Source organism: Perissodus microlepis, chromosome 23, assembly GCF_051167445.1.
Source record: "Perissodus microlepis isolate ML-2025 ecotype Zambia chromosome 23, ASM5116744v1, whole genome shotgun sequence".
Lineage (NCBI taxonomy): Eukaryota > Metazoa > Chordata > Actinopteri > Cichliformes > Cichlidae > Perissodus > Perissodus microlepis.
The window spans coordinates 11,941,795-11,966,194 of record NC_140482.1 but is presented as its reverse complement, the minus strand read 5'-3'; the positions used below and the strand labels follow the sequence as shown (position 1 = coordinate 11,966,194).

General features: G+C 43.1%; 2 protein-coding genes across 10 annotated transcripts in view; both read right to left on the bottom strand.

Moving 5' to 3' along the window:
• Positions 1–2,061: 2,061 nt before the first annotated feature.
• Positions 2,062–4,878, bottom strand: LOC146360971 (RNA-binding protein 43-like). Its single transcript, XM_084920520.1, has 3 exons — positions 4,320–4,878; positions 2,893–2,987; positions 2,062–2,782 (listed from the first exon to the last, which is right to left on the bottom strand). Exons 1-3 carry the CDS (start codon positions 4,516–4,518, stop codon positions 2,168–2,170), a joined length of 909 nt encoding a protein of 302 aa, XP_084776646.1. The 5' UTR covers positions 4,519–4,878; the 3' UTR covers positions 2,062–2,167.
• Positions 4,879–4,993: 115 nt separating this feature from the next.
• Positions 4,994–24,400, bottom strand: part of r3hdm1 (R3H domain containing 1) — a 52,388-nt gene continuing 32,981 nt past the window's right edge. For 5 of the 9 annotated variants that reach the window (XM_084920513.1, XM_084920515.1, XM_084920512.1 and 2 more), the window contains 13 exons: positions 21,693–21,962; positions 21,004–21,158; positions 20,383–20,514; positions 19,125–19,478; positions 18,779–18,911; positions 14,078–14,235; positions 13,734–13,867; positions 11,426–11,529; positions 8,758–8,939; positions 8,012–8,153; positions 7,220–7,317; positions 7,046–7,130; positions 4,994–6,170 (listed from right to left, as the gene is read on the bottom strand). In XM_084920513.1, the coding sequence (XP_084776639.1) occupies positions 5,851–6,170; positions 7,046–7,130; positions 7,220–7,317; positions 8,012–8,153; positions 8,758–8,939; positions 11,426–11,529; positions 13,734–13,867; positions 14,078–14,235; positions 18,779–18,911; positions 19,125–19,478; positions 20,383–20,514; positions 21,004–21,158; positions 21,693–21,962 (2,267 nt within the window). In that variant the 3' untranslated portion in view covers positions 4,994–5,850. Of the gene's footprint in view, positions 6,171–7,045; positions 7,131–7,219; positions 7,318–8,011; positions 8,154–8,757; positions 8,940–11,425; positions 11,530–13,733; positions 13,868–14,077; positions 14,236–18,778; positions 18,912–19,124; positions 19,479–20,382; positions 20,515–21,003; positions 21,159–21,692; positions 21,963–24,400 lie in introns of those variants that run through there. The other 4 variants (XM_084920514.1, XM_084920518.1, XM_084920517.1 and 1 more) reach the window with 4 other exon arrangements.

The window sequence follows — 24,400 nt, the reverse complement described above, 5'->3', positions numbered from 1 at the left end:
CTTTTTTGGCCTGCTGCTGTTTCTGACCTCCATCATGAAAGTCACACATGCTTAATATATTCAAAAATGCTGGTACCTAATTACACTTTATGCATAATGAGGAGGGTGGGTGCGATGAAAGGCCAGAGTCGGAACCATTTCAGGAAAAATAATTTATGCCGTCTGCTTGTTGACTCATTCTGTTCTACCACAATAACTCCAGCCCCCACTCCAATGATGGCTAATTGTTCAAGATGTGCTATCAGAGGGGTAGGAGAGAGGTCTGGGTGTTACCAGGCGGTGGCCTCTCTTCTGCTCGTCTTTGATGAAGGGTTCTTTTGTTGGAAATGTAATTCCTTCGCCCGCATGGTTGTTTTCATTGTATTCAAGAGCTTCCCTTAACGACGCCCAACGTTGCAGCTTGCCAACCTCTTCCACTACGTTCCTATGGTAACAAGTAAGAGTGAGTGCGTCTGGGAGATGACTGATTGTGTTTGTGTGCGTTCATTACGGTGATGTGGCTTATTTTTACATAATGAATCAATTATTGAGGCTGTGCAGCAAGCTCGTCTGAATAATTGCAAACCAAAAAAAGAAACAAAAAACCTTCTACACAAAACATGTAATGCGTACTTCCTTGGAAAAGGTGCAACACTGTGTTGTAACACTCTGTATGTGTGTGGACGGGAGATGATGTATAATGGGACATCCAACTGATATCATTCGCCTGCCAATCTGCACCCTGCTCGCCAAACCCAGCCTCCATAATTGCTTTATTGAGGCGAGTCATGGCAGCTACAGTGTCTCTATTTATACACAGCCCACAGTATAGATGAAAGTGCTCTACCGCCCCCTGCTGCCCAATGCAGGCCTTGCATTCCAGTAAAACGAGGGTTCATGGACACTAAGTAGTAAAAGCCTAAAGACAAAGAAATGTAGAACAGATGTCACTGTAGTAAATTCTCAAATACTAATAATGCTTAAAAATGCTAATAATAAAAAACTTAATAATCATCAAGAAAATCCACACAGACAAATCAGTTTTGTTTTAATTTAATTTCACATAATATGTGACTAAATGATTTGGTCATGTGAGACAGGCTGACATCTGTCGATGTTTGTCTATGTTTTGTCTTTAATTAAGATGTGAAGAGGGGTAACTAAGACTTATCCCCACTGCTATGAGAAGAGAGTCTGGATTGCTGTTTAAAGGCTTAATTATTAACCCATCCATAAACAAAGGGGAAGCTTCACCATAGAAACAGAGAGAAAAAGCAAAAACACAAATTATACAGTACTGATTAAATATCTCATCAGTACTGTATAATTTATTTCTATAGTTCTAATCATTAGCTGCTCAAATGAAAACTCACAGTGTCAGTATCAAACAACAATCAGTGCATCTGTAACAATAACAAGATAAATATAGATTTCAGTGTTGGGGAGGGTTTGCGAAGAGAAAACTACTCCCCCTTGTGGTCAGTGATTAAACTACATCCGTTCATGATTCCTACTAGATTGCCTGAAATTTACAAGAGTGTCTTTGAATTTAATTATTCCTTCTTTTATTTTCTTATTGAACAGCAGACTAGGGACTGAGGGGCTGATGGCTTTAATGCAGGAGTCCTCAAATATGTAAAGAACATCTTCAAACTGGAAACTGAAAACACCACAGATCTGATTTAGTAGGTATTTATCCGACAGCCCCACCTCATGGTAAAATATCTTATGAACTCTTAAGATTGATTGCTAAAACTCAAACAAAGTTTTCAGTTTCTGGATGGCTTTCTGGACTCCTGAGGTCACCTTGGAACGTTGCTGCTCAGTCAACGATATTTGCATGAGGTCAGTTTCTACAACATACCTGACAGATAAGTCAGTGCCCGCAAAGCATCTGCCCAACTCCTTCTTGTGAAATGTTTTGATGTATCTGAATATGTAAGAGTCAACCCAGATATCATCCTGACCTTCCGGAGAGACTCCACACGCCACTGCGGGACCTTCAGTATATCTCTCCAAGGTTTTTGAGACATCTTTAAATTCAGTCTGGAGCTTACTTCTGACTGCTGAGCTGCTTGGATTCTTGAAACAGCCCATGCTGCTCTGGTGAGACCCCAAATCACCCTCTCTTCTAATCTCTGTGGCTGAAATCTTGCCTGCTCTGGGATGTTTTTGTGAGGCACTGTCATTATAAGGCTCTGTTGTTGATATTGCGATATACTGGTTGAGGAAGGCCCGATAAGGAAGATGCTTTGATTTCCTTCTCGACCACTTGTATGTGGTTGGCCTTTCTTTGTTCTGTTGGCTGAACTTCCAGTTTGTCCTTTCCATTGACGCGTGCTTTCAAAATCCTCCCTGGAGCCAAACTCTCAGAGGAAACTTTTTGCCTCAAGGAGGCATTTTGAGTCTTTGAGAGAAGTCTTTGGATTTCACTTGCCTTACCGGGGCTCTGTGTTGATAATGTTGATAAGCTGCTTGCGGGTTCCCTCTTAGAGCTGCTGTGGCTTACAGAGTCGACATACTTGTGATGAGATATTAACCTCGTATTATGACCAGTTTGTCTTGGGTTAATACCAGCGGTTTGGACTGTGACTGCAGATTGACGCTCATCAGCTCTGCGAATGAGGTCCCCTCTCAGGGCTTGGACAGCTGCAAAAGGCCCCTCAATGAAGACTTTCCTCTCCTGGGGCACAGGACGAAAACGCAGCGATCTGTGAGCTGACCGCAGGCTCTCAATCACCAAGTCCCGATTGCCGCCGAATATAGAAAGATCAACCGTAGCGCTTGGGACGTAGAAAAACACCTGCACCACAGAAACGTGCTTGAATTAGAAACTTTTATTTTGCGATCAAAAGCTTGTCAAAAGCAAGTGACTTAGTAGGCATGGTGTTTTAAAATCACACCAATACTTACATCTGTGCTGAAGGGAAACACAGTGAGGACGAAGTCTTCAGGAAACTGGCTGTCTGTCATAATATGCTGCTTCTTTTCCACCACCCTCGCTGCATCTGCCAAAAGTTAGCACAGTTCTGCTGTGGTCTCTACCCAGGTCATTGTTATAATGATGCCTCATGAACCCACAAAGCTGTGGGTGCACAGAGCTTGACTTGACTCATTATCTACCAGTCTAATGTTAGCTTTTATATAACAGTACATCACTTTGATAATATCAGATTAATCCATTCATCAGTTAGGCACACATCCAAGCTGCAGATCATACAAAAATCAAATGTTTCATTCATACATTACCCTTTCCACTCAGCATAATGTAAAAGTGGTTCTCAGGGGAAACTGAAATTGGTTCCCGTGGGTACCAATTATAGTGAAAAATATCAGATATGTTTGACAATGACGAAACAGTTTGTGTAAGCCCTTTAGGTATTTGCAATTCCACATGGATAAGGTGGCCTTAGTTTGTGTCTGTCATTTATTATTACATTCACAGAGCTCCGGAAATAAGCCTCCTATTTTAAAACAGAATATGTTCAAACTCATAAAGCAGACTGTATTGTCTGACTAAGGTAACTGGAACACTGCACCATTCAGGGAGAGCTATTTTAATTTCTAATAATCCCATTGTACAATAAACAATACACCCGGCTTTAGAGTTAAACAACACGCTGTATGTTATGCAGCAATGATAATGTGTCTGAACTGAAATAAACTTCATATTTTTGATAGAAGACAGTACATACAGATCCAACTGTACGTTGTTTTTAGGCCTTTATTGTAGTAAAATATCTGTAAACATGAGTGTTGTCACAACACTATGAAGTTTTAAGGTGTTGTTTGCTACATTGTTTTTTATTTTAGAACTGTGAACACAAAAATCATAAATTGAAGAAAACTGAGACTGCTTTTCTTTTTCTTTTTTGAAGAGTTGGGCCGAATCCAAAGTGCTTCCGAGGCACATTTACATGCGGTGACTTATTGTGAAAAGTAAAAATCACAGTAAGCGGTCATTAAAATGTGTTCATTGTTTACAAACTGATGATGAGTCATCTCATAAATCATCATACAGCCTGTATAGGCTGAAAGTTTCGGCGGTACTGGCCCTGGGTTTACTTGGAAACGAACTGAAATCAAAATTTGAAGTATTGCAGTAACATTTAGCTTAAATTAGCGAAGGGTGGACAACTTTATAGAGCAGCTTTTTGGACAACTTTAACTCACTGAGCGCTGGAAGAACTGCTCATAAGTAGATTAGCTTTTGTTGGTTGGAAGGGGACACCATAAAAAACTGCTTGTTGTCATTAATGTATTTATTGAAGGACGCACAGCTTTACACATTATCAGTAGCGACATGTTAGCCTGCCTTTAGCCACCACCTGCTAATTTACCTTCTTCGTTTTCAAAAGTGACAAACGCAACTCCGTCCATGTTGGTGGGATATTTGACCTTTTCGACGTCTCCTCCATCACTCTTCCGGGTGCTTTGGAAGTGAATGGTCAGCTTATCAGTTATCCTGCCGGGGGGCAACACATTGGGAACACCGGAGACAACCACCGTCCTGCCGTTCTCCCAGGAGTCGGTCTCCATTACCCTTTTGTTTTGCTACATTAGCACTGAAGTGTCGACATAACGGTTAGATACTCCCGCGTTTTTCGGCCACACTAAACACGCCTGTCATTAATATGTAACCACTAAACCAGTTTTCTGTTAGTTTCACTTTCACTCCTCGTTAATTCCATAGCGCTTTCATAATGCAGTAACGAACTTTGTCCACTAGGTGTCTCTGTTTCACTACATCCAAGGCTGAGAGGAGCGTTCGTTCAAAATGGCTCATTTATGCAGCTGGAAATGAGGCTGCCGAGCAGAGCGAACATCTCTGCAGTGCCCATAAGGCACAGATACAAACCTCATGGCAACATCTTCCACAGAGTTGCCTCATCTGTTGCTCTTCTCTCCCATACCGAAGCGACATATTGCTCCCAAGGAAACATTTCAATTAGACCTTGAAATTGCTGACTGCAGCTAACTACTCATACTTTAGCTTGGTGGAAAAAGTCAACACTTGTGGTGCAAACATTTATTAGAATCTAATTTTTAAAAAATGAAAGAAAAGAAGAAGAAAAGCCACGCCATACACAGAACACCTCTCATGAGTCACACGAACAGAAATCCAAACAAATTAAGCCAAGTAGTGACAAACTCGATTGTATTATTCTTGTGCATATAAACATTTTAATATATAAAACAAAGTGGCCTGGTCGAGTGCAAACAAACAGGTATTAAGGGTTAATAAAAGAAAAACCCAGGCTCTGTCCGATACCAGTCAAATCTCCACCTCTGATCATCACTTCAGTGCAAATGCAACATTCACGGTGTTTAATGGTGACTTTAAATAATTCAGGTAGTTTATCTGTGATTCAGTGTTTCTTCTTGTACAAATGCTGCTACGTGCCGTTCTAGAACCTTTAAACACCCAACGTGACACATTCAGTTCAATTTAAACATAATTATATCATCTAATTTTCAAAAAGTGGCAAGAAAAAAATAATTTGGTACTAAAACAGCCGCAGTAGACACACTAATGTGATAGCTGGCAAACAAACCCCAAAAGTCTCCAAACACTTTGACTTCAGAACAGCAAACTCGAGTTTTAGAATAGAAGTGGGGCGCTGAGCGGAGCTCTGCAGCTACGGACAAATGTTACAAACTGGTGCTCGGTTTCCACCCTGCACAGACCTGTTGGCCGAAAAACAAAGGAAAAAAAGCTAAAAGAAACTAAAACAAAATAAAAATGAACATTCATTCTTCAGACATTTGATGTTTCGATTTGGACAGCGTCTGGGAGACAGTCCAGACTGAGGCAGCAGAGGCAGGTGGTTGGATGTGCGTTCCATGTGTGCCGCTCTGAGATCTTAGCAGCTATGAGCCAGTCCTGTCTGAGTCGCACAGCTCCCCTTTGTGTCCGCTGCTGGTTCTGAGTTTAAAGCCGGCTCGGGGGCCTGTGGGGCGGAACACGGCGCTCGGGGTGGTGTGTCTGGAGGGGAGCATGGCAAAGATAGGGCGCGACGAGGCCAGGTCTCTGCCGGGAGCACCTTGGGTCGAGTTGCACAACCGTGGCTGCTGGTCCGACAGCCGGCGGATCGATTCGCCCCCTTTGTACATCTCTGCCAGGAGGTGGTGGGAGTCTGTACAGCTGATCCCCTCCGGAGGATGTGTCACGTCCAGAATCTGACTGCTCACTGCAGACGCACACAGACAGACAGCGCTGTGAGCAGTGGAGCCAATAAATAAAACAACTGTCATGGGTGAGCAGAGGGGGGGAAACAAACAAAAAAACGACAACAATATCAGACCTGCACCAACGGGAGGCTTCAAATAAAATGCTGCTGTCAGCTTTAAAGCTTTGAGTTGGAAGGACAAACAGATCTATGTGTCTGGTTATAATTTACTGGATTTTCTTTTACATTTTCTTTAAAAAGAAAAGGTCCATCTCTCAGTCTTAATTCCTCTGTAAAAGAAGCTGCGTATGAGCCCCAGTCCTTGTTGATTGCCCCTAGTGGGATTGTTGACTAAAGTGCCTGAATAATGAAGGGGAAAAAAAAAATTCAGCACCTGCAAAAAATACAGCGTGATATTTGAAATAATCAGCACATTTGTGTCGGTGTTAATACTGCCGGGACTGCAGGTTCCACTGCCAGGTGTGATTTCTGCCCCGTCTGGAAATTATTTCTGCTTACATTCACAAACAGACGCTTTCTCCACAGATACGGAGCACAGCAAGCAGATTTTGACAGAATAAAAAAGGTGATGTTACTCCACTTAATCTGGCAAAGAGACTACACAGCAGCTGGATTTATCTGGTGATGAATCTCAGCACGAGTTTCTGATAAACACCTAAAGGCTGACATTCCAGCCAGCGTGCGTGTTTTTACAAACTGCTGGCCTGAATTTCTTTGCTAAAGCAAAAAAAAGAAAAAAAAACCCCAAAACACTACATAATATTCTGGACTAGGATTTGGAGCTTCTTCTGTGTTGAAGAGGTCAAATCTCGGTCAGAACCTGCCGCTAACTTGAGGTTCACAAAGCTTAAGCCTCCCGCTGGTCTTCCTATTACCTGCTTCACCTACACTGAGATCTGAAGAGACTGATTTTCTGCCGGCCTTCCTCCCATGACTGCCACGCCAAACCCCCAGAGGAACCTGAGGAGACGGAAGATGCCAGTAAGGTAGGTGTGCTTGTGGGCGGCAGGACAAGGAAAAAGAAGTCAAAAGTGGAAAACCAGTACTACCTGATGTTTGGCCATCATGTGTGCAGTGTGGATAAACGGAGGTCTGATGGAGGGTTTGTACTGCAAAGGCTGGCCCAGTAAAGAGTAGTGCGCTTCACCTGGTAATGAGAGTCAAAACAACCTTTTCAAATATCAGTTTGTAGTCATTTAAATCGCTTTAGAACCTAACTGCAGCTACATAGACAGTAGCTAACTAAAGTACTCGACAATCAATGATTAAAATATAAACTCCAAGTATAGCTGCCAGTTTAAACAAATGATATATGACATTTATTGAATCCTGTGTGCTAGAACCTGTTTAAAAACACGCACGCTTTAACATTGTTCATGGCAAGCAGGAAGTTGGGAGGTTAGCTACTGCTTAAACTACTTTGCAGCATGCTTTTCAAGCAATTTAGTGCAATTTGTCCCTTAATGTTAAATCTTAGGTTAGACATCTTTTACAAGCACAGCTGAAGTTACTGTTGTATTTAAAGTTGCTGCACAGACCCTCAAGTGTTCTCCAATGCACTGACTCCTTCATTTAGCATCAGGAAATGATGCCCCTCAGCAGGATTAGTTTAAAACACATGATCATGCTCTTCACTCCAATCTTAAAACCTCAGGAATATCAGTACATAAGCAAAGGCTTGTGAATATGGAAGAAGGTTTCATTCATCCAGATAAGAGATGCTTCAACTGTACATTTTTTGATGTTGAATGCATTCGTGCGCCATTGAACTGCACAGTCACTGAGTTTTGAGGATGCCATGTTTGTGAGCATGTACTGCAATACTACTGCGCGTCTCTGACCTTGTCCACTGTGGCAGAAGGCTGTAGGGAGCTGCGGGTGGTGGGCCATGACAGGGATGGGTGAGATGCCTGTTGGGAGGCCCTTGACGCTGGGCGGCTGGCCTGGCGAGGGAGTGAGTGCCGGAGACGAGGGCAGGCTGCTCTACATACAACACACCGATGATGCAGAGAGGGGAAACCGGGAGGAAACACAAACACTTTCATTCAAAAAAAAGAAAAAGAAAAAAGCAACTGTGGCCATTTCTTCCTTTCACAAAGTCATTCTGTGGTTCAAGTCATTGCTTTAATGTTCCATTCTATCCACATTAGTCCCACTAATGTACCATTACACCCTAATGCCGAAGACTATTTTCTCCTCATTTTCAGGTTTCGGCAGCACTCACTTCATTTGCAGAGCCTATTTACTACGACATTTAACCTGCTTGGAACAGCAGGCAAGCTCAGTCTGGCTCAAGGCGACAATTCTCACGCAACTGTCAGACGCGCACAAACAAACTAAATTGGCTTTCAAATTGCTTTCTTGTGACCGTCTTAACTTTCTGACACGTAAAGTATGGTCCTATGTAGAAAACATCAGCTGAACAAATTTACAACTGAATTCAAAATTATTTGGAAGTTGCTCCCGTCAAATGAAAACCTCTGGGTCGCCGAGCTAATTAAATGGTTTCAAAGGAGAAACTACGGTCTAAAAGGCACCGCTGTTCTTCTGTGATTGCCTGATGGATGCGCCTGGGCAGCGTTTGTACCTGGGTGTTGTCCGGAGGCGGAGGGAGCTCGGCGGGCCTGCGGTTGCGTTGGTGCTCGGGGCCCAAGTGTTTGTGGCTGAGTGGTTTCCTCTGGCAGGGGGAGGGGGCCCGGGGCTGCTGGCAGGGGGCTGCTGTCATTTGCAGCATCACCATGCCGCTGCTGGGGGCCGGGGGTAACAACCCTGCACGCAGACAGAAATGGAAAGGTTGAAGCAGTGTTTGTGTCGACAAGAGGCAAATCAGGTCAGCAAAAAAAAAAAAAAAAAAAAATAATCCACTTATTTAATTCATCACATCAGCTCATCATTTATGCACCAAAGTAAATGTGTTTTTGCCCCAAAGCTGCATTTCAGCACTTTTGTTCAGCTACACACCTCATCAGGGAAAACACTGCTCCTACACCGTTAGCCTCTCAGCAATTACGTCTTAAGAGCCTCGACTATAAGGGCACATTGGAATTGGCAATCAGAGAGTCCATTCCCTATTCCTGCTAAATCCTCTGCAATGATCCAGAAAATCCAATTATGTAATTATTTTGTGGCACATGAACATGACTTTTAAAACAAAACAAAAAAAATTAATAAAATAAATCAGCGCCCCGAACATACATTATACCTCCATCTAATTAACTTCTGTTTACATGAAGCTCATATGAGGCACAAATCATACACAAACTTTGCACAGCTGATGCTGGTGTCCATTTAGGAAATAAAACCTCGTAACACTAGCAAGGACGATGGATATTTGGACTTAATTTGTAGATTATTTCTGGCCCCGGCCTAGCCAATTAAAAGTGTTTACTGGTCACGCTGTAGGTAAGGCCGTCGTGAGACCTTCATCCGACCTCATTACTGGAAGAGCTAGAAATGGTGGCTCCCCCTCCACTGTGCTCCCATAATAATCAGACATGAATAATAAAGGTCATTAGTAAGGAGACTGCCCCACCTGGGCCTCTGGACAGCAATTCATGTCCAAAGAGACGGAAAACAGAAATGAAAAAATGCGTTACTGTAGCTTTGTAAGGCACGAGTCCATTTTATCTTTATTTATCTTTTAATGTACTAAGGTAAACTGGGAGACAAATTCCCAGGGCTTTTAGAAGTAGAATGGGAGGCAGAGCCTTCAGCTTTCAGGCCGCTCTTCTGTGGAACCAGTTTGGATTCAGGAGACAGAAACCATCTCTGCTTATAGATCAGGCTTAAAAGATTCCTTTTTTCCAAAAGCATATAGTTAGGTTTGGATCAGGTGACCCTGAATCCTCCCTTAGGTACGGCGCAATGAATCTAGGGTGCTGGGGGCGTGACAACCAGGGTTCACAGCAACTTTAAGTGACATTGGGCCAAATAGGTGGATTCTGAGCAAAGCTTTCTTCAAATGCAACTACCACCAAGAGAGCCATATCACTGGTGGTAAATACATTAGAGGGTTACCGAGGCAACCGGAATCTGGAATGTCTACTAGCAACCAACTATCATCTACAAAGCGGTGCATGATCAGCGAATCGCTTCCTGTGTAAACACCCCTGAACCATGAAGATAACCGTAGTTGATTAGCAGAGTTGCAGCTAAAGCACTCGACAAACACATTAGGACCGGCTTTCATCCTCACTTCATTTCAAAGGCATAAAAGGTGGAACATTTAGTAATCACTCCAATCTTCTTCTGTACTGAATCGCACAATGAAATCAACAGTCCCGCTTCAAGACTGTAAAAAAATACATTGGGAAATACATTTTTACAACGTAAACAACGTACCTCTGTAGAAAAATATGGCAAATTAAAAAAATTAAACAATCAATATTTATGTTGTGTTTATTAAAAAAAATTGACCGTTGTGAGCGCTGGTATAAAATTGGATAAATATCGACCACATTTTCTTATCAGACGGGCTACGCTGTCTACCATCATCAGTTTATACAGACACATCTGTGTGTTTGATTGAATGGGAAATACTTTGAAAGTTAAATGACAGAAGTTCTATAGGTTTGAGAAGTGGGTTATGAAGCAAAATATTAAAGAGTAATATTACCAAAGCCTGACAATGAAAAAATAAAGAGTTATCATTTAAGAGTAGGACCAACTGGGAAATAAGATGCTAGAGACCCTCTATAACCACTGGAGCACCGCAACGGCAATACCAACAACTTCTGATGAGTCATGACATCAGTCATTTCTTACTTTATTGTTTTCTTTTTTTTGTCTCAATGCAGTCGTTGATGTCAGCTTAACATTTGCAGTGGCTGACCTAATCACTGTTTAATCTCCATCCAGCTCTGGAGGAAGAGGGACGTGAGCAAATCACTTTTACTTATTCAAACTCCAGGGACCTCCCATCACAGGGCCTCGCGCTTTTTCATTTCAAAAATCCAGAGTGTAAATCTAATCATGCATCTGCCGCACATACAAAGGTAAAGTAAACTCAGGGAAGATTATTTCATTATGAAGCGCAGGCTGTGGCTACAGAGGAATCCGGTCTGCGGTTATTGACACTGAAAGATGAGCAAAATAAAGAATGTCAGAGCGCTGGCAGTGATGGGGAATCTCCAGGGCAGCTAATGTCAGAAAAAAGCGAAAATTCTCACTTTACTGCGTGATGCTACTGTAGATCACCGTGTGTTTCTATCTGGACCTGTGAACAGGCTGCATGCCAGCCTCAGAGAGGAGGGTACCTGCGTACTGCTGGCCCGGGTGCTGCTGGGAGACGCAGGGGGACGAGGTCTGAGGAAACTGGAGCTGTTCCATCATCGGTGTGGGCAGGAAACTCACTGTTGAACTGAGGATGAAAACACACACGGAGATGTTCAAAATCATAGATTTCTGGAGACTAAAACTATTTTAAAATGTGAGCGGATTTTGGCGAGTGAGTGAAATTTGAAATGTTTATGATCCAATGACCACACTTAAAATAATTCAAGCTCCAAGTATGAGTGAATAAACCAAAAGGTGACACTGGATAAAGTCTGTTAGCGTTTTAGTTTATCAAATCATCAATGAATGGTTACTGGAAGTCCACTATGCTGCGGACACCCAGGACTTGAGTTTAGAGAAAGTTTAAAAACCACCTCTAAACCTACACAGACGTACACCTTGAGGAGATCTGAGGTGGGAGTATTAAAAAAATAAAAAATAACAGAAACTGGAAAGTAGGCGCTCTGCTCTGTAAGCAACCTGCCTGCAGGGACTCGTCTCCAGCTGGTGAAAAAGCGGGCTGCAGGTGGACGGTCGGTCCTCGTGGGAGCAGACTGAGCCGTTCCAACACTGCCACATAAATCATTCCCGCACTGACTGCCCTACTAAAGCAGCCTCATTTTACAGCTGGGACGATGAGAAAGTGACCTCTCCTCACACGCTTGCATCTCTGCATTGTTCTTTTGCTGGTGACGACTGCGTACATGGCCGCGCTTGTCTCTGCTGTTTGTTACGTATACGGAGTCCCAGTGGTGCTCCTCTCGCCAGTATCCAGATTGATTGGGCCCACGGAGGTAGAAACTAATTACATGTTTTGCTTTCTGTGAGCTAGTTCTATCAATCAGCTATAATGAGAGGCTCCACACTACTCCGCAGCAGCCGAGTAATGACAGGAAAATGGCAAAACCTCTTGGAGGCGGCGTCAGAGTCGACATTCATCAGCTGCACGCAGACCCAGTTCGCCAAAAGGATGGTGGTAATAACTTCTTTTTTTTTCTTTCCCTCCACAGTGAACAAAGATGACCTTGGCTCAGAGGCGCTTTGGGGATTCACTCATCAACCCCGTTTGGTCTAGAAATAAGAGGCACCTTCAAGCACCTGGCAAATCGTTTGTTTTCTGGGACAAAGAACATCTACAGTCGGGCTAATTTCTTCCATCTAAATCTGATTAACAACTTCGATTTAAAACGTGTCATTAGGACGGGATGAACATAAATCAGAGGCACTTTGTTATCAGTGTAAACATTCAGCTAATAATTACAACTTCACCTTGATACTAATTATTTATCAATGTAAACTTTGTGGCTTTGAAGCAGTTACACACACCCCTACATGTGAAGAGTATTGGTGTTCATACAAATACTTGGAAAGTTTATTTCCAGTGCAGTTAAACACGTCATTTCAAATCAGCACTGTGACGTTTGTCCACCTGGGAGCAGCAGTGAGTTGATGTTCTGTTAGTATGAATACTCCCTTTACCCCAAAATCTAACAATACGTGACCGCAGGATTTTATTTATTTATTTCATATGAGGGATCGCGTCGCATCCCAGCATCGGATGCCCAACGGGTAAGCTGTTCAAAATGAGAATGTGACTAACAGCTGCTCTCCTGCTGAGCTGTATCTGATTTGAGAAACGCCTAGCACGCGAGCTTAAAAAGGAAACCAAGATGGTGACTTCCAAAATCTCCTTTAATATAAAAAGCTAAATGTATTTTCTGAGAAACTGTGAAACAGATGATCGCCCATGATTTGGATAAAAGAATTTCAACCTCAGCCTTTTCCCAAGGAGGGGTGGGAGGACAAATCCCACGCTGTGTGTTTTGGCAAAACCGTGTCTGTACATATTCATTAAAAAGAAAAAATTGGGAGAATTTGTCATAGAAAAAAAAGCCCCCGACTAATTAGTGTCCAGGGACTCAATACCAGCATCAAATATCCTTTTTTTGATGGCCACATAAGAAAAACCAGTAGTGCACGAGCTAAAGTAGAAATCATTATGTATTCTTTTTAGATCCATAATGAACAGACAAGCAAATGAAAAGGTTTAATACGGGTCCTGTATGGACACAAAAGACTATTTTAGTCGACCTCTGAGCTGCTCCTACCTGATCACATCCTTTCACCATCTGAGAAATTCTGGGTCGACACCGACACATACGTTTAAGATGATAACTATTATTATCAATATTATGGCCGCATTCTTAGTTTTACAGAATCAGGGAAAAAAACAAAGTTCATTGTGTTTGAAACAATAGCGTGCAGGATGTCACAGGTGTAGATCCGTACCTCATGGTGGTGTGCTGGTTAGGAGGCAGCAGGCTGTAGCAGGGCTGCATGCCAGCGACAGCCACTGGCCCCTGTCCCGGCTGGCAGGACACAAACACTGGCTGCTGGTACGTCTGCTGTGGAACAGAAACCTGCTACAGGGGGAAAAAAGAAAGAAAAATAGTGTCAACATGTTCACTGTTCTTTCTTTAGCAGACATTTTAAAACTCAGAGCCATGTTTTTGCATTTCCTTATGTCAAATAAAGACCAACAAAAGGCCTCGAGCGAGGCACGTTTCATTCATAACAGTGCTCTTATTAATCTAGCTGGGGGAGCTCACGGAGGCGTCCCATCATCAAAGTACCTGATAAGACTGCATTGGAGGGTACTGGACCATCATGCCTTGCATCTGGTTGCCCATATTGCTTTGCTGGTTGCCAGTGAGAGCGAGGTTGGGTGTTGGCTGCACGCCCACTACTGTCTGGTAGCTGGACGCTGGGTTTGGCATCATGGCTTGGTGCACTGAGGCAAAATGAGAAAAGGCACAATGCTGTGACCGAATGAAAAGAGACCCCTGATGGATACGCTGCGATAACAAACCGCCAAAAGTGCAATTGAGGAGTCGTGATTTTGGTGTAGCGCGGCGGGAGAGGACACTCAGGAAAAAAGCAGAGGCTATCACGATTTCACAAGACAACTGTTCAACATTTTATTGATTTTCAAAGGGTATTTGCTTCTTAAAACAATCCCAACAATGAGCACAGAACCTCCATCAAGCTGAGAACAATAGAAGAGTGTTTGGGGAGTTGAGCTGTTAAAGCTAAAGCAGGTCTGGAATAAATGAGAAAGTCAATATATCTGATTTAGCCTGCAGTGGCCTAAACCTGCAACTTGAGTAGACGAGACACTCGTCTGATGAAGGTAAATTACAGAAACACTGTCACTTTAATGAGATTTCTCCTTCCCACGATACCTTTTTGTTTTTAAAATTTAGAGAGGGCCAAATACAAGGACACACAAGAGACGACACAAAGTCACGCAGGCAGGTCCGACGATTCTCCAAACGCCCTAAAACGGCGATGCCTGCACCTAACCCGAGGCTGTGTGTGTGTGGGGGTGGAGGGGACTCGGACACTTAAATGTCAAGGTGACAAAAAGACATTTGAAAATACCGTCCCTTGTGACACTCATGCACAGTAATCTGAGTGACTAAGGAGAGGATGTCCTTTTGTGAAGGTGTCTTTACAGTCTGCCGCCCTGGGAGAAAAGTACGACGAGACAATGAGAGCGCTCGGCGAGGAACGGAGCAGGAGGACTATTTTTATCCTCCCTCGCCTCCCACCTTCATTTACAAACCAAGCATGAAATGACCGTAATATCAAAAGCACCCAATTTTTATTCCATTCCAGCAGGGAGCGACGAGGGGACGGTTCTGACTTCTTTCCTTCCATCAGACGCAGATAATGACCGACTGTCCTGATTGTTGTGCAAGCGTGGCTGACCATCTTGACGGTCTTGTTCGGCTTTCAGGATTAAAGTCATGAGGGAGGAGAAGTTTCTACTCTGTAGAGTTCTTCCTCAAAGAAGAACTCCTCGTTCTTCTTTGAGGACTAGATTTGCAGATTTCGTTTTAAAAGCTGTCCTCTGCTAAGGTGCTCGCACAGTCTAGCGACGACAACGTGAGAGGGCTGGAAAAGAGACCGGTTCACTGTGAGATTCATAGAGGCCTCTCAGACAGCGTCCCGGCCCCGCATCCCGTCTCTCAGGCTCCAGATTCTTCTTTCTTTGTCACAAATCATACAGAACTGAGGAGAAGGACCTCTAGAAACCTCAAAATATACTCCTACTCCTTCCATGAAAAACACACAGGTGATCAGTTATATTAACCTTAAGATGAATTGAAAGTACTGAGGTTTTAACCTCTGAGAGTCACTGATGTTCTCGAGCCATCTGTCATTAAACTTTCATGTTTCCATTTCCATAAACTAACAAGCAGGCTGGCAGCAAGACTTTTCCGCCATTGTACTGCGAGCCCTAGACTGCACCATCATCACTGCAAGAAAAACCCTGACTGGTAAATGTGTCACCTGAAATTGCTTGTACTCCAAGAGAACTGTAGACCAGTGAAAACTGCCTGCTTGATTTGAACACAGTAAATTGTTCCACTCTGCGTGTGGCTTGGTCACAGGGGATCCCCTGTTCAGACAGTTTGCTTATGTTACATCAGGGGAAAAGGAAAAAGGCTCACATATAAAAAGGTGTAAGGACTTGAAATGATGCTTGAAATTCTCCCTTTAAAGGAGCTTCTGACAATATGTTCCTGTTAACTGATTGCAGCTATCGATAAGAGGGACACTTGGACACTCAGGCAGCTATTAATGCAAGTAACATGAGATGTATACTACAAAAAGTCTTAATTTCTTTACATCGACCTTTAAAGGAGTGAATGACTAACTGCTTTTTCACCCATTTTCAGTGCATTCCTGATACATGGTTTGGGGCTTCATTTCAGCCAGAGGCGTTTTATAAGACGTCCATTTTATTAAAATTTATGGAATTATGAAAGCAAAAAGTACAGTCAGATTTTGACTACACATGCAATATCAATTGAAGGCACATAAAATGCATCGATGCACGATGCATCACTAACAGTCATGGATTGGCCTCCCCAGACCTCAGCTTTACTAAAACTGTGTGGGATCCTCTCGACCGTGAACAGAATGAAGCCGGGACTACTTTCATAAGAAGAAAGCTTCCTTAAGAGAGCTCAGACTGTGTTGAAGAAAAAAGGTGACCATGACAAGTACTGACAAGCAAGGTTGTTAGAATTGCACAAACTGTTTTTGTCACATATTGTCCATTTATGTTTCCATAAATTGCTACATCTATATCCGATTTTCCCAGTAAAACACAAAGAAATGAAAGCTGGCTCAAGACTTTTGCACAGTACTGGATATCAGTACTCAAGGGGGGAAAAGGCCAATGAAATTAGTCAATATTTATTTGTTCAGATTTGCACTGGTTAAATGTTTGAATGGAGAAATGTTGAACACATTTGTTTTAAAAATAGAGCTCTATTATATTTTATATAATTTGGTTTGGCATCAATTGTCAGACTGTCAGCAAGTTGTTGGTCTGGCTTCTCTCATCAGTTCATCCCTATTCTAAACACACACAGCGACTCTGTGCTGTGCAGGAAAGCTTATTTATTTGCAACTGAAATCTGTTGAGCTTCAGATCTAAAACATTTTTTATTACTGTCACTTTGATTGAATATATAACTATATTCAATCAAAGTGACATTCTCTCTCTAGGCCTGACATTTAGTTTGTAGCAGGAGCAAGAGCAGCAAATCCTCAAAGGAGCAGCAGAAACCAGAGAAAGGTTGATGTACGACTCAAATCATAGCTGTATTCTTTCAAGAAAATATGTACCATCTTTAGAGGACATTAGCTTTATCAATTGTCTATCTAGTAGTGATGTTCAATTTATATAACAATGCCTTCTAATAATTTCCTAACAGCAGTGAAGAAAAAAAAGGAACACTTCAGTCCTTTCACATATATTACACGATGCTTTCTCAGAAAGAAGCTAAAGCCCTGTGGTAGTGGTGACTGTCTGATGCAATTGAGTGGAAACACTGACAGGTTCCTCTGTGGCCACTGGCTGGGCCGTCGGAGAATTTCCATTGATAACTTATTTATTGTGTGTGCAACCCACGCTGCAGCGTCTTCACCTCTAGATGCTCTTCTATGTGTGCATCTCTAATTAATGCAAAAAACGAAGGAGCAACGAGGCGCTGGAGTCATTTTTTTTTTTGTTTCCCAGAGAAATAATTGCTGTCCTTTGCCTTTGTAGGTCAGCTCCATTTGTTCGCTGTCTATTCCCCGCATCCCCAGCAGGGAAGCCACATTTGTAGCTTACAGATGACAGAATAGTGCCGCAGCCACTTATGGAGACGTGTGTGCCTGATTGTACAAGTCACAACTCTGGGGCAACATTACATCCAGTTAAGTAACAGAGAGTGTAGGTGTGTGTGTGTGTGTGTGTAGTGAGGAAAAAGACCAAGCAGGAGCTAACAATCTCAATTCCTGTGGCAAAATGAAAAAAAAGGGAAAAAACGAAAGACAACAGAAACTGAATAATCTAGTGATGACTCCCGGGGAGACATCTGAACTCGTAAAAACAAACAAACAGAGGGAAGGAAGGGAGGAATATTTGTCCTTCACAGAGCCGTCTGACATAAAAATGCTCTCTAAGAGCTCAAAGTGAGAAGTTAACAAAGTCTATTGAGCATGACTCATGACAAAACAGCTAGGCTGAGCTTTGCTCCTAACAACACGGAGCCTCAAATTCAAGGAAAACTGTGGATCTTATTCATTAAAACACCCTTTGATTTGCCTTCAGGTCCACTGTGCGACACTTTCAAAGCTGTGCTAATTTGTACTGTCGGTTCAGCACAGAAGAGTAGAGGTAAAAGTAGAGGGAACTGCTGGCGTTTGGTATCCCAGTGTGCAACTTTAATCTGAATTTATTATCAATCAAAGAAGACAATTTATAACGGAGCCACGTGTGGCTGTGAGCACATCAGTGCGTGTCAAAGATAATAAGGACAGAAAAATGTTTTTCGCCGCTAAAAAGAAAAAAAAAACAAAGTGAAAAAAAATCAAGTCATATTTTTTTCAAAGTAACAAAATTAAAGGTATTGAAGTGGATGATTAGTTCACTGTGTTAAGAAATTGCTCAAAACCCTTTAAACTCAATGTAATCTTGTGACAGCGATTACATAACAGCATAATAGTGTGTGAAAGTGAGTCCAAAAATTACCCTCCTTTAAAAAGACATCCAGTGGGCTGGATCGTCTTCGGCTGGGCTGATTCTAGACCCCGGGCCTTATATTTGACACCTAACATGTGAAACTGGGTTTAATAAATTCATTGCTTTTATATTAGTCGGTTAGTCACCACCCTCACTCCGTTTAATCTGCTAGTACATTAGTTGCCAAAAACACCACAGTCACAAAGTCAGCAGTAGCAGCGGCTCTTTAAAATGACCGTGTAGGTACCTTGTTGCTGGGGCAGGTTTTGGCTCTGTGGGCAGTTATAGGGCAGCGTGCTGACAGGCGTCCGGTAGTGCTGCTGCTGCTGCGTGCTGGAACAGTGTGGGTGGTGGGTTGAAGAGCAGTAACACGAGGACATCTGCGAGAGACGCAAAACACAAATTCAACAAGCGCGTGACGCATCATCGGTCCCATTTGAATTGACTTCACAGCGGGAGGAGGAATGAAGGATTAGTCATAAAGCTGGTTTTCACTGCAGGAGTGACTCATGATGACAAATTAGCACATTCTGAGACGACTCTGGACAAGACGGCGGGATTTTAGCTGTGCAGCTGTTAGCTGAAGTCCATACCTGTTGGACAGGCTGCTGGATGTAGGTGTGCTGCTGCAGGAGTGGCTGGTTCAGGGCGGGTCCGGGAAAAGCAGCAGGACCCAGGGCGGAGCTGGGATATGTGTGATTTTGGGCCGGGGTTGGGAGTGGGATGGGCTGACCCTGCAGCACCCCCGGGTGTCCTCCTGATGGCCCTGCCACTATGTAGCTAGCAACCTGCTGTGGAGGAGCACCCTGCAGCACCACAGCAGAGGGGTGGTGGTGGTGGTGGTACACAGAGGGATAGTGGCGACCGTCAGGAGCTGATGGGCCACTGTCATTGGCTGGCTGCTGCGCCAGAGTCATGTGGCTAAACTGGGCGTTGAGAGAGTCAGGCTGCAGAGATAATTATGGGGAACACTTTTAATAAGGCATAGATTAAAATCAACAATAGACAGCAGTAGATTCTCAGAGCCAGGTCACACAATTTAACACATTTATTCTGCTTATAATCTAGATCAATATACAGCTCAACCAGCGCGTTTCTAATCCAAGTGTTAAATCAAAGACATCTCATATCGACTTTCACTTTAACTAAATGCAGATAGCTCATAACTGACCCAACTCCTCATGAGTATCAGCAGCGCACAGCAGCCCAGGTCATCTCTGACATGTTGTTGGAAAAATAGTGTTTTTAGTCATGGATTATGCAGCACTAACATCTGGTGATGAATTAAATATTAATGGAACTTTCCACAGGCGTAATTAGTCACAGAGGCATGTCTTTCACTAAAACCAGGTCAAAAATGAGGTTAAGCGAATGCATGATCTATATATGTGTGTAAATGGCTCTGGCTGGATTTAGATACACCTTTCCACAACATAAGTTAGCAGAATAGTTATTCGGAGGCGTGTTGAGATCTGCTTTTCTAAAGTAATGCATAGAAAGGACAAGATGTGAACTATGAGGATGCAAAACTCCATCTGCTAATTTCATTATTTCTATGAAATAAGATAATTCACAGACTACCAAAATATAAATACATTTTAATCAATATTACTGATACAAAAGGCACATTAATACAGTATGGAGACTTGGGTCTAAGAAGAGCTCAGACGACTTCTTTAGCACAACCCAAAACGAGTGGATTCTTTTTTCTTTTTGGACATTTGTGCCAGATTTTAATGAACTAATCCAACTGCTCAGAGAAGAAGCCTATAAATAAGCTCTTAATGAGCCAGGTCTGACAGGAGATGGAGCGGGGGAAGAATAATAACATGGAAGAAGGAAGTTCGGTACCACAGTGTATTGTTGGTTAGGACAGACGGGCAGGAACTGAGAAGGAGGAAGAGGAGGAGGAGGAAGAGGATAAGAAGAGACCATTGGGTTGTGGACAGGCTCAGAGGGCGGCTGGAGAGGAGGACAGATCGGCTGAGGAGGGAAGGGAAGAAATGGACAGAAGGACAGGAGACAAGATTGGACGGAGGATGTTAGCAAACTGGTGGGGCTCACTAGCGTTCCTTCACATATTTGTAATATATTTTATAGGTTGGATTTACTGAAAGCTAACACTAGCTCAGTCTCACACAAAGCTAATATTAGCTCAGGCTCAAATAGTGCTACACTCCACTGAATGCTAAAGTTATCGCAAAAGTGGGTAAAGTAGCTAACACATAGTTAATGTGCTAACATGCAATTAGCCAGTCTTTTTATAAGAACTATACTATGTAGCTGGACATGCTAATAAATATTCTGTTTAATCAGTTTGTTAAAGTTTAGTTTTGTTAGTTTAGGACATGGTTTAGTGAAGCACCCATCTCTACACTCTGAGTTAGCGAGGTTAGGAAGCAGTTAGGAAAAAAGTGGAAATTGGTTTAAATGATAGAAAAATCCCTGAAAAACAAAATACCGCCCACTGACCTGGGAGTGAAGGTGATTGGTTGGCTGTTGCTGCACTGTGGCGGGAACTGGCTGCTGTGGGGGTTTCCCCTGCTGTTGGATCCTGCCAGCAGCTGGGGCGATGCTGGCTGGGTTATAAACTACAGCACTGCCATCAGGATGGATGAAAGGCTTGCCTGTCAAATTTAATTCATAAGAGACCGAAAACCACTGTGATGCGAGCGTTTCTCACACACAAATAATTCAGCTTCATGCAAAGAGGATAAAAAGCAAAAAAAACTTGAATGATGACAGTGAAGGACACACCCCGACGGGTCCATGAGGGGGGAGTCAACAGGAAATAACGACCTTGGCAGCGTTTGAAGATCAGTTCGGAGACCAAAAAGTACACAACTGCGCGTTGGGCCCATGATGCATATTTACAGATTTCTCCCATCTGTTCGCTGCATTTTGATCAGCACGCTTTGGTCTGACTACTAATTTGACAGACAAACCGAGTGCAAGCCCGTGCCAACCTGTAATTCTGTTCCAAAGTTATGAATTTTCATTTGGAAAGCAGCAAATTACAAGATGGGGGATCGTATTTTTGGATCGTTTAATTTGCAGTAGACTGTGGCTGGATCACCACACTTATGAAGACACAGGAATTCTTTTTAAAAAGTCATTTCTGATTTTATCCAATAAGAATACAGAGGCTTGGCATCACCCACCTGTGTGTGGGTTGACCAGAACGCTGCCAGGTGGTATCCCTGAGGCTTCCAGCGGTAACAGGTAATAGTTTGCTGCGTCTGTAGCTGGCGGCAGCTGTGACAGGAGGCTCTTGGTCATCTCAGGGTGTCCGGCGCCTCTGGCGTCAGCAGTGGGATGGATTAAAGGTGCGCTGGGAACGTTGGAGCGGGAAGAAGTCGAGACTGGGAGAGGCAGCTGGGGGCGGGACAGCGAGCTGGACGAGGAACCGACGCTGCTGCACGACTCTGAACCTGAGGAGAAGCGGAACAGAGGGGTGATTATCGTCTGCATCTAGATTTTCCCACAGCGACTCAAACTTGTCGATTTTGTGCTTTCGTTATTCATGTGGGAGGAGAAGAGCCTATGGTGATAATGAAACACGGGAGGATATTCGCAGTCATGCCTCTTGCCATTAATGCAACCTCTCCTGTGGTAGCATTGCGTTGCAGTCTCTTGAGGCAACTGTTGATTGAGAAACTGGTAACTCTGCACCGTCTGTGATGGATCTCTCTCTGTATAATTAACGAATGTTGTGCAGAATGGTGAGCGCGCGAAGGGGGTTTAGGGAGGAGGGACTGACACTCCAATCTGGTGTTTAGGATTTTAGCTGGCCGAGTTTAATATTGTTCCCATTAGAAAACTTGTTAGAGGACTTTCACGGAAGGAGGAGAGCAAGAATAGCCTGTAGTTAAGATTAAATTTACATTTAAAGAGCTTGAAACAAAATAACAATATCACAGGCTTCGAAAGAAGCGGTATTTTTATGTGCTTTAAACACACACGGTGGGACCTAATCCATTTTAAAGTAACAACAATAACACTACACAGATATGCACCATTAAAGCAAAATTACCAAACCATCATCGCTGATGCTCACATTTATTTGTATTTGTCATGCAAATCGATTGTTATTGCAAAGCTCGATTGTGCAAACGCGGGTAAACATTTCCAGCCTTGCCGCCTGTGGATTATACCTGAAATATCTCGAACATCCAGTACAGTTGAGCGTTGTTGTCCAATCAGATCATTTTTTAAACCTCACTCAAATGTGTGACACTTGCCAAAATGCCAGCTTAATTACCAGACGATGGCTCTTATTAGCCATCTTTTGCTGCAGTTTCACGGCCCGATGTCGTTTCATATACTTTCGCTCCGACGCGGCCATAAAAACCTGAAGACGGCCTGCCTCCCTGCACCGAATCCCCCGCAGAGCATACGCAGTAGCAGGTGACGTTACCGTTTGTACCCGTGTCTGCCATCATGAGGCAAACTGAACTGATCACGTCGGGCTCGAGGCCGTTAAATATTGAACAACTCTGACTTGAGCACCAACTGAGTCTGAACACATATTGTCAGAGCTATGAAAATGAGAAAAAAGGCATGTGTGGCAGAATACTAGCTACTGCATTAGCATAATGAGCGATGACAGCACCTTACATTTCTTTCAGTGTCATTATATCTTTGTGTTTGTGTAGCATATTACCACCAAATACACCTGTCACAGTGGCTAAAGTCTGTGCTGTTGCAACAACATTTCAGGCAATGGTACAGAGTTAATGCAGCTGTAAAGATCAAACATATTCTGTAACCTAATGTAGAACAACAGATCATCCTTTATAAGCTGTTCACATGGTTTCTACGTAAACGTCTAACCCGCAAACATAAATATAGATTTTTAGCAGAGTAGAAAAAGCAAATGACCTCACATTTGTTTCCGTGGATGTTTTCCAACACTGGATTCAGAAAACACATCATAAATAATAAGTTGTGTTCGTGACTGGGAGTAAGAAACGGATAATTCTGTCATAACTCTGTCAGAAAAGCTGAAAAAAACCAAAAAAACATTTAGCTTCAACAATACTAAAGCTCCTTTTTTCAGGTGATCTGTGGCAGTGAAAGCTTATTTGAGAGTGAAAGAAAGGCAGAAGAGCAAGGCAGCACAGGCGAAAATGTCGCCTCGACTGTGAAAATCACACGATTTAAGGAAAACTGGGGGAAAAGAAGCAAGAACAAAATGGAGAGCAGAGGTTGCCCAAGGACTGCTGCTTGTTACTGAGATAAAGAAGACAAGCCTGTAATGCAGAACATCTCATCGCAGCCAATCGGGTTACAAATGGATCGTACTGTGGAGTAAGCACTTGCGGTTGAGGAGCAGCCTGAACTTCATCTCGGTGACACGGCACTGACACTTCCCTGTGCTTACACTTATACATTATGCAGTAACTCCTCACTGTTCGCTTTTCCACTGCTGCTGCACCACATTTAAAGAACCTCCTCCATCACCAGGTTGATGTGCGGTAATTAGTTTTGACAGCTGTCCGGCTGCGCTCGCCCCGCAGACTTTTATCGACCGCGGCGGGACGACAAACATTCCTTCTGATGAGAGCTCAGGTCCCCCCCCCCACCCAAAAAAAGCGAGCATTTTGCTTGAAGCTCTTCTGCTACTTTCTTATTTCTGTTTCTCATTTACCATCTAATTAGTGAATCGTTCCTCCTCATGCTGTGACAGAGTTTCCTCTCCTTCGTCTGCACGTCTGCATGAATAAATTAGATGCTCGCTCGCTAATGAGACAAATCCCCCATTAGTTTCATTTAGAACAAAAGCCATCAATCACATAAAAATCTACATCTGATTGAATGTCCCTCCTCAGAAATCAGTTCATTAACAGTCTGTCGATAACAGAATAAT